The sequence below is a fragment of the Triticum urartu genome, chromosome 4 (assembly GCF_003073215.2).
Source record: "Triticum urartu cultivar G1812 chromosome 4, Tu2.1, whole genome shotgun sequence".
Lineage (NCBI taxonomy): Eukaryota > Viridiplantae > Streptophyta > Magnoliopsida > Poales > Poaceae > Triticum > Triticum urartu.
In genome coordinates this window covers 571,356,433-571,366,967 of record NC_053025.1, presented here as the reverse complement: position 1 = coordinate 571,366,967, position 10,535 = coordinate 571,356,433, and the positions used below count along the sequence as shown (strand labels likewise).

Genomic DNA, 10,535 nt, shown 5'->3' with positions numbered 1-10,535 from the left:
TGGCCCCCTCTGGTTCTTTCTTCGCCCAATATTTTTAATATATTCCAAAACGTGCCTCCATGAAGTTTCAGGACTTTTGGAGTTGTGCATAATAGGTCTCTAATATTTGCTCCTTTTCCAGCCCAGAATTCCAGCTGCCGGCATTCTCCCTCTTCATGTAAACCTTGTAAAATAAGAGAGAAAAGGCAGAAGTATTGTGACATAATGTGTAGTAACAGCCCATAATGCAATAAATATCAATATAAAAGCATGATGCAAAATGGACGTATCACCCACTCAGTGCAGATGTGTTTTTTTGCATGTTCTGCAGTACGCTGATGACGTGCTACTTCTAATCCAAGGTGATTTTTAGCAGGCTCAGATTATTAAGACGGTTCTCTGCGCTTTCTCATATTACACTGGGCTACATATCAACTTTAGCAAAAGCACATTCATACCTATTTGCATGGATGACACCACCAGCCAGAGGGTGGCTGGCCTTCTGCAGTGTCCTATTTCTAACTTCCCATCAACATACCTAGGCCTACCCCTCTCCACGCAGAAGATCTCTCATGGTTTGCTGATGCCGATTATACACAAGGTAGATAAGAGGTTGTTAGGTTAGCTTGCCACCGAGTACTCCTTGTCACCTTCCTATCCTGGGGAGGCTGACTCGCTCTAATTGATTCGGTACTTGCTTTCTGAGGACGGTTAAATCATCCCCAACCGGCATCGGGTGTTCTTGTGGCTTGCCTTCTGAGGGTGGTTAAATACTAGAGGCAATATGATGAAGAAGCAATGGAGAGGGGTTGTGCATCACAACGGCTATGACTTATGTCCTTCTACATAAATTAGTGTTTGTGATTAATGGACAAGAACCATTTTGATCAAACTTTGAGATTTCTGTAAGTCCAAAAGACGACTCCCATGTTTGGTAGGTATTAAATGTTTAAATGATCAATTTATTTTTCTAGCATCTTTGGAGAGTGAACCCCTAGATTGAAATTGGTGGTGGAGTCAGTCCGTTCAAAAAATGCCTTGCCTGCAAGGTGTCAAAGTGACTTAATTTCTACCTCTGTTATTGTCTCGCCATTAGTTTTTGTTCTGATTTTTTCATGATGTCATTTTCCTTGTGCCCTCTCCTACGTCGATGATCGAGCGTCACAATCCTTGACTAATCATTTTTTATTCAGCTATGCTGATCTTTTTATTCAGCCATTGTCGTGGTTTCATATACGCTTGTCATTGGCAAGCCATACGTTCACCATCATCAGATAAGGAAAAAGAGGCAGAAAGAAATACGTTTTGCTTTCCGAGCTGTCTGCGACTACGAGGATGCATATATCTTGTACTATTTCCACTCCATTAACAAGGGCAATGAACGATGTGTCATGTGTGATAATAATACCGCAAAATCAAGTTTTTTTCATAATTAATTTTCTTTGTGGGGTTTCTCATAGTTTATTAAACCGTCATATTGTGTTGCCTCATAGTTATCACTGAAGAAAAGAAACATAAAACATTTTTTGAGAAGTAACAAACATAAAACATTTGCTTTTTTTTTAGACAACAGCATTTGCTTCTTTTCGAGAGCAAGAGGCAGTAGCCTAGCGGTCCAGCCCATTTCTCATGTGTATGACAACTCACGCCAGCCCATCAAGACCCAAGATCCAAGAAATATCCCTACCTCCACTCCCCGTGATCTTTTTTTTTTAATGAAATCCCTCCACAGTCCACACCACGGCCGTTGGGCGGCGCTTCTCCACTCCACTACCTCCACTCCCCCCAAAATCCTCCACCCAAACCCCAATCCGGCGACGCGACGGCGGCCCAATCCCCGCTCACAATGAGCCCCCCAGCGCCGCAGCGCGGCCGCCACTCGCCGCCGGCGCTGGACGACGACTCCATGAGCGAGATCTTCCTGCGCATCCCGCCGGACGACCCCAAGAGCCTCGTCCGCGCCGCCGCCGTCTGCCCGACCTGGCACCGCATCCTCTCCGACGCCGCCTTCGCCCGCGGCTACCGTGCCTTCCACAGGGCGCCGCCCATGCTAGGCTTCCTCCACAACAAGAGACACGAGAGGCCGTGGGGCAGGGGGTGGCGCAGGCGCCACGAGGAGTACCTGGTCTCCAACTTCGTCTCCACCGCGTCCTTCCGCCCGCCGGCGTGCCACGAGCGCCGCCACTGGCCCGCCATCGACTCCCGCCACGGCCTTGTCCTCTTCCACACCCCCAAGAGGTGCGAGGACTTCGTCATCTGCGACCTCGTCACCTACGACCGGTGGAGGATCAAGGCCGACCCCGCCTGCCGCCGCATCATCTGGAATGGCCGGTTTGATGAGGATTGGGGCGAGTACGATGATGAGGACGAGGACGTCACCTGGAACGCCGCGGTGCTCTGTGCCAAGGACGGCTGCGACCACCTCTACTGCCACGGCGGGCCTTTCCTCGTGGCCCTCGTGGGCTCCGTCAGGGGACGGCAGATGACATTTGCCTCCGTCTACTCATCGGCGACTCGTAAATGGAGCGGCATGATGTCCGTCAAGGAACCGAATGTCATCGAGATGACCGGGCACAATGCAGTTGTGGGAAACAAGGTGTATTTCCCCTGTGAGCAGAGCGACAGTGTCTTGGAGTATGACATGGGTGAGCAAAAACTGTCGGTGATACGTGCGCCGTTTGCTGGACTGGTGGGAGCGGAGGGCGGCCTGCTCGTGTTCGCGACGGTGCTGAAGCCTAGGCTCCACATATGGTTAATGGAGGTCCGTGTCCGTCCTGATAGAACTACGGCTTTGGCGCGACGCAGGAGCATTGAGCTCGCACCAAAGCTCTCTGCTTATGCCTTGTTGGACGTGTCGGTGGTTGGTTTTGCAGAAGGTGTTGGTGTCATATTCCTGAGTACAAAGGCTGGGTTGTACACAGTTGAGCTCAGTTCGGGCCGAATCAAGAACATGGACAGAGAGCCAAGCCTCCGCAAAATCATGCCATACATGTGCTTCTACACTAGAGGTACAACAAACTACCCTTGTATTGTTTTGTAAACATGCACATGAAGTCATGAAGACGAAACACGCCATTGACTACTGTGATGAGTATGTTGAGTTTTTCTTTTCACTTTTCTGCGTAGCTAGATAGACATTTGTATGTATGGTTCCCAGTAGCTAGATAGACATTTTTATGCACATTTCTCAGTAGTTGTGTCTTGTGTGGAATCAGCCTTGTGCGGATCAACATATCTGCTCCATGCTGATTGCATAGTTGGTCCTGTATGTTTCACTAGCTGCTCTAGTAGATATGTTGCTCTAATTAGGCCTAATGGATAGGTTAATCTAGTTGGAGCCTTGTTGAGTAGGCCCTAGCATTGCCAATAGCAATCTGTAAAGTACACCCTCTGTTCCTAAATATAAGACGTTTTGGCAGTTTAACGTCTTATTTTAGGAACAGAGAATGTAGTTAAGTAACCAGTGCTTTGCTGTGGTCTCGGATACCCAGACCTCCTTGTGGTCTTTTGGGTAGGATAACCTAGTCTCAAACACTTACCAAGGGAAAGTTCTGTTGCTACGTGTCTCCAGTATTGCAGTAGTTCCAGATTGAATGGTTGTGATGTGGATACCTCCTGTTATTGCTTGGTTGATTTGGACAGCTATAATTGAAATTGTTTTGAGGGGCAAAGTATGCTCCTCTTCTACTCATAAGATCATCTTGTTAAGCCTCGTCTTCTTATGGTGCAGAATGGGGGCGGTTGCCGACCTCTGACTAAACTTCTATCGCAGTTGTTGGCGCTGCAGCGATATAATCAAATGGCGTCAAGATGATCAGTCTGTTTACTTTTGCTGCCTGGGAAGAATTTGAAGTGAACTTCGGTGTCTTCTGTTGCTGGTTGTGTTGGACAGTTTGGTTACAATGGATGCACTTTTGGCCTATGTGTGCCTGCGCCGAAACTTGAGTTTGTTCGTCCGAGCTGCGTGTGTCACGTTGTGTCTGTAGCCCCAGCAGGGATGCTTCACCTAAATGAATGTAAGGAAGCGGTATTAGTGCATGAAGAACATGATCGGTTAACTTATGAGTGTAGACTTATGTACGTACCTAAATTTTCAGAGGACGAAGATATCTATGTGGTGATAAGCTGGGCTGAGTCGCTCTCTGGAAGGGCATTCTATATTTCTGTGTTGTGCAGTGCTCGAAGATAAACCCATGTCGTTTGCGGGGGTGGTTTAATAAATTGTATCAAGACCGAGATGCTAGAATGACTAGTTGTTCTGTAAAATTAGCCATTAAACTTGAGTATTGGTGCAGCTACTGCACAACCTCTTTCGATGACATTTCGATGTCGCACAATAGGGCAATGTTTATCGCCAGCCATGGCATTAGAGTTGGAGTATAGACTGGGTGCGGCAGCGTGTCAAGGGGTATTCTTTGTATTCAACCTATAACCATATTCTTTTGCACCATGACAAATAATCGGAGTGTTTGAGTACACAAGGCACAATATGTGTTTTGCTACTGGTTTGGAGTTCCATCTTTGTGTTCTTTGTATTTGTAATGCAGAGCTGACAAATACCGAAATGACATATAGAGAAAACATGTCAAGTAGTACTATAAGTTAAATACACAGCTTGAAAACAAAGCAAGACAAAATCTGATGCCGATAATAGATTAAATTCATGTCCTGAATATGGAACCTTGGCCTTCCAGTCTTATTGTCTTACTCTGATCACGAAGTTTGAATGCTGCTGTTAGAGGCAGGTCTGCTACAGGCTCAATTGTTGCGAGATCAGATCGCTGGCTAGTACTTCTGCTTTCTTTTGTTCATGTAAGCCATAGTGCTAATGAGGTGGCTCATATGTTGGCTAGATCGAGTGAACACTGCTAAATCGGTGTATCGCCGTTGTACCCATAGTTCTATCCATAATCTTGTAAACTCTGAATGTTTGTGTGAATAATGAGACATCTTTTATAAAATAAAATATGGACAAGCTACCATCCATATCCAAATGTGTCTTCCTATTTTTTTTTTTGAGTATTTATAGAATTTAGAATTAAATTTTCTGAGATGGCAGCCACATGCTGTTGCACTATTTAGATGGATTTCGACTTTTATGAGAGCACCCCAAAAAGCAGCTAATATTACTCATCAAGTTATGAAATCTGGGGTCGGTTTCGCTATTTTCTCTAGAAGCTGACAAATAACCTTTCTAGGAGTTAACTGAGAAATATAAATATCAAGTAACAATTATCTGTAAGTGTGATGAGCCACCCTCACTTTGTTCTGGTAGTCACATTCATACACTTGTCGGGTTTCCCTCTTTTTGGAAAAAGGAAAAGAAAAAAAATCACACACATTTTTTTTGAGGAACAAAAAAAAGCCACACAGATGAGGCGTCGATTGACTTTTCTGGTCTTCATTGCACAACTTTGACTATGATTTTCACGTATTGTATGTCTATAAAATTAGTATACAGACATATGAAATAAAATCATTTTGCAAGACAAATACGATGATGCCATTTATATATGTTCAATCTATGTACATTGATATACATATTGGTGGTCAAAGTCATGCATCAAAGACCGTCCAAAGTCAATCACGCCTTATATTTTGGGAAGGAAATAATTTAGTTTTTTTCCCTAGTGGAACAAGAGTTTCTTAAGGGCCATGGATAATCCTTGTTTTTCTTACCATTTTCCGCTTAGATAGGATTTACCATTTCTAATTCATTTCAGTTTTTTTTACAGTAGTTTCTTTAGGATTATCTGGATGGCTGTGTCTAGGACTCATCTAGATGTGACATAACTATGTCACATCTAATTATGACATCATCATTGTTTGTGGCCCATTTTATTAGTTTGTTTATTTTTGTTTGCTTTGGGTTTGTTTATTTGTTTCGGATAATCACTCCAGCCCGACGGGACCCAGCCCGGACAACAAAACTAGCGCACATATTTGTCGCTTGAAGCGAGTTGTAAGAACAGGTTGCCCGCGAATCACCCTGTGGTTGAGTTGGTTAGGTGGACAGTGGTATCCCCAACCCACCAGGACCCTGGTGCTCGCATTATTCCTGGATTTATTTTAGGATTTCCGGCGATGCGTTTTCAGTGGGAGGAGACGTTCCCGTCGACGACGAGGCGCAGGGTGTGCGTGTGTGCGTTCATAAAGGTGAGTGTATGCGCGTGTATATGAGCGCTTGTGTCTGTACTGATGCTTAAAAAAAAACAGGTTGCCCGCTACGCAGCAACACGATACAGTGCACGTTCTTACCCCAGCCAGCTAAGCTACGCACTATTCTATCTCAGAAAAAAAGAAGCTAATACGTAACGTATTACCTCTTCTAGAACTGAAAGGGCTAGTTACGCATCTGGTAAAAAAAAGCGATGGAAGCAAGCTTTCCATTCCTTTACATTTAATTTTTAGTTTTCTCTGTTCTTTTGGGTGAATTACACATGTTAGAGAATATAAAGTGTCTGTATGGTAAAAAATATTTCCGGATAAAAAAAATGTTAATACGTGCTACTTGGTTATGTACATGTTGAATCGTCCGGTTATTGTTTTTCATATTTTTGTTTGTAGTTTCAGAAAAATATAGACATATTTTTCAAAAAAATATAGTTTCGTTAAAAAATATAAAACATTCACCGCACATTAAAACAATGTATGTGCAACTTGAAAATGATGATAGCACTTAAAAAAATGTTCGTCGTGGTATTTGAAAGATGTTTAACACGTACTAGAAAAAATGTACAAAAAAATACGTGTCTAAAAAAATGTACAACCGGAACCCTACAAACATACGCCCCTAGTTGCAAGTCGGCGGTTGACTTACAACTAGAGCAACTACAAAAAAATTACAACGCGTCCCAATTGTGAGTCTATGGCTGACTTGCAACTAGGGCCGCTACAAACATACGCCCCCCTAGTTGCGAGTAAATGGTTGACTTGCAACTGGAGTAACAACAAAGAAATACGATTCGCCCCAGTCGCAAGTCGATGGTTGACGTGCAACTGAGGACCCATGACAAAAAAATACACACACACACACCTTAGTTGCGAGTCGGTCATCGACATGCAACTGGGGACCCTCGACAAAAACGCACACACACGCACACTCTAGTTGTGAGTCGGTTATCGACATGCAACAGGGGACCCTTGACAAAAACACACACATACACTCCCCCTAGTTGCGAGTCGATGGGGGGCTTGTATCTTGGGACCCTCGATAAAACACACACCCTCCCCTAGTTGCGAGTCGATGGCCAAATTGCAACTAGCGGTCATCAAAAAACACAGACACCCTAGTTGCGAGTCGATGGTTGAGATGCAACCAGGGGCCACACAAAACACATACGCACACCCCTAGTTGTGAGTTGATGGTTGACGTGCAACTGGGGACCCTTGACAAGAAGACACACACACACACACACCTAGTTGCGAGTTGATGGTAAACTTGCAATTGTGGGCCACGAATAAAAACACATACACACGCACACCCCTAATTGCGAGTCGATGGGCAACTTGCAACTGGGTGTCCTCAACAAAACACACACCCCCTAGTTGCGAGTCGATGCTTGACATGCAATTGAGGACCCCATGATAAAGAGACACACACACACACCTTAGTTGCGAGTTGATGGTCAACTTGCAACTGGGGACCCCTTGACAAAAAGACACACATACATCTCTAGTTGTGAGTTGATGGTCAACTTGCAACTCAGGGTTCCCAAACAAACACACACTTCCTAGTTGTGAGTTGATGGTCGACATGCAACCGAGGACCCTTGATAAAAAGACACACACACCCCTAGTTGTGAGTCGGTTATCGACATGCAACTAGTGACCCTCTACACACACACACACATCCTAAGTTGCGAGTCGATGAGCAACTTGCAACTGGGGGTCCTCAATAAACACACACCCCTCTAGTTGCGAGTCGATGCTTGACATGCAACTGGGGAGCCCTTGACAAAAAGACACACACACGCACACAGCCCTAGTTGCAAGTCGGTTATCGACATGCAAATTGGGGACCCTAGGTACACACACAAACACACCCTACTTGCGAGTCGATGGTCAACTTGCAACTAGGGGTCCTCAACAAACACACGCACCCCTAGTTGTGAGTCGATGCTTGGCATGCAACTGGAGACCCCGTGACAAAAAGACACACACACACACCCTAGTTGCGAGTTGATGGTCAACTTGCAACTGGGGACCCTTTGACAAAAAGACACACAAACACCCCCTAGTTGCGAGTTGGTTATCGACATGTAGTTGCGGACCCTTGACACACACACACACCCTAGTTGCAAGTTGATGGTAAACTTGCAATTGTGGGCCACGAATAAACACACACACACACACACACACACCCCCCCTAGTTGCGAGTTGATGGTCAACTTGCAACTGGGGGCCACGAATAAACATACACACACACCCCTAGTTGCGAGTTGATGGGCAAGTTGCAACTAGGTGTCCTCAACAAAACACACCCCCTAGTTGCGAGTCGATGCTTGACATGCAACTGGGGAACCCTTGACAAAAAGACACACACACACACACCCTAGTTACGAGTTGAAGGTCAACTTGCAACTGGGGACCCCTTGACAAAAAGACACGCACACACACCCCTAGTTGCGAGTTGATGGTCAACTTGCAACTGGGGTCTCTCAACAAACACACACATCCTAGTTGTGAGTTGATGGTCGACATGCAACTAGGGACCCTTAACAAAAAGACACACACACACCCCTTGCGAGTTGGTTATCGACATGCCGTTGCGGATCCTTGAGACACACACACATACATAGACACACACACACACACACTAGTTGCGAGTTGATGGTAAACTTGCAATGGTGGGCTACGAATAAACACACACAAACACACACATCCCCTAGTTGCGAGTGGATGGTCAACTTGCAACTGGGGCAACGAATAAACACACACACACACACCCCTAGTTGCGAGTCGATGGGCAACTTGCAACTGGGTGTCTTCAACAAAACACACCCTAGTTGCGAGTCGATGCTTGACATGCAATTGGGGACCCCTTGACAAAAAGAGACACACACACACACACCCTAGTTGCGAGTTGATGGTCAACTTGCAACTGGGGACCCCTTGACAAAAAGACATGCACACACACCTTTAGTTGTGAGTTGATGGTCAACTTGCAACTGGGGGTTCTCAAACAAACACACACCTTCTAGTTGCGAGTTGATGGTCGACATGCAACCGGGGACCCTTGACAAAAGGACACACACACACACCCCTAGTTGTGAGTCGATTATTGACATGCAACTAGTGACCTTCTACAAACACACACACACACACACATCCTCAGTTGCGAGTCGATGAGCGGGTTGCAACTGGGGTCCACAACAAAACACACACGCGCACCCCCTAGTTGCGAGTTGGTTATCGACATGCAGTTGCGGATCCTTGAGATGCACACACAAACACAAATAGACACATACACACACACCCTAGTTGTGAGTTGATGGTAAACTTGCAATTGTGGGCCACGAATAAACACACACACACACACAAACACACATCCCCTAGTTGCGAGTGGATGGTCAACTTGCAACTGGGGGCCACGAATAAACACACACACACACACACACACACCTAGTTGCGAGTCGATGAGAAACTTGCAACTGGGTGCCCTCAACAAAAGACACACCCCCTAGTTGCGGGCCGATGCTTGACATGCAATTGGGGACCCCTTGACAAAAAGAGACACACACACATCCTAGTTGCGAGTTGATGGTCGACATGCATCTGGGGACCCTTGACAAAATGACACACACACCCCTTGCGAGTTGGTTATCGACATGCAGTTGCGGATCCTTGAGACACACACACACACCCTAGTTGCGAGTTGATGGTAAACTTGCAATGGTGGGCCATGAATACATACACACACACATCCCCTAGTTGCGAGTGGATGGTCAACTTACAACTTGGGGCCACGAATAAACACACACACACACACACGCACACACACACACCCCTAGTTGCGAGTTGATGGACAACTTGCAACTGGGTGTCCTCAACAAAACACACACACCCTAGTTGCCAGTCGATGCTTGATACGCTATTGGGGACCCCTTGACAAAAAGAGGCACACACACACACCCTAGTTGCGAGTTGATGGTCAACTTGCAACTGGGGACCCCTTGACAGAAAGACGCGCACACACACCCCTAGTTGCGAGCTGATGGTCAACTTGCAACTGGGTGTTCTCAAACAAACACACACCTCCTAGTTGCGAGTTGATGGTCGACATGCAACCGGGGACCCTTGACAAAAAGACACACACACACACACCCATAGTTGTGAGTCGGTTATTGACATGCAACTAGTGACCCTCTACACACACACACACTCACACACACACATCCTTAGTTGTGAGTCGATGAGCGGGTTGCAACTGGGGGCCACAACAAAAACACACACACACGCACCCCCCTAGTTGCGAGTTGGTTATCGACATGCAGTTGCGGATCCTTGAGACAAACACACAAAGACACACACACACACACTCCCTAGTTGCGAGT

At 45.9% G+C, this 10,535-nt stretch overlaps 1 protein-coding gene across 1 annotated transcript; it reads left to right on the top strand.

The window, feature by feature from the left end:
- The first annotated feature begins 1,708 nt into the window (after positions 1-1,708).
- On the top strand, positions 1,709-4,212 carry LOC125552770. The gene is made up of 2 exons (XM_048716434.1): positions 1,709-2,987; positions 3,710-4,212. Exons 1-2 carry the CDS (start codon positions 1,826-1,828, stop codon positions 3,736-3,738), a joined length of 1,191 nt encoding a protein of 396 aa, XP_048572391.1. The 5' UTR covers positions 1,709-1,825; the 3' UTR covers positions 3,739-4,212.
- Positions 4,213-10,535: the final 6,323 nt, after the last annotated feature.

Coding starts and splice junctions, on each gene's coding strand:
- LOC125552770 (XM_048716434.1), top strand. CDS start 1,826: ATGAGCCCCCCAGCGCCGCAGCGCGGCCGCCACTCGCCGCCGGCGCTG. Junction 2,988..3,709: donor CATGTGCTTCTACACTAGAG/GTACAACAAACT, acceptor CTTATGGTGCAG/AATGGGGGCGGTTGCCGACC.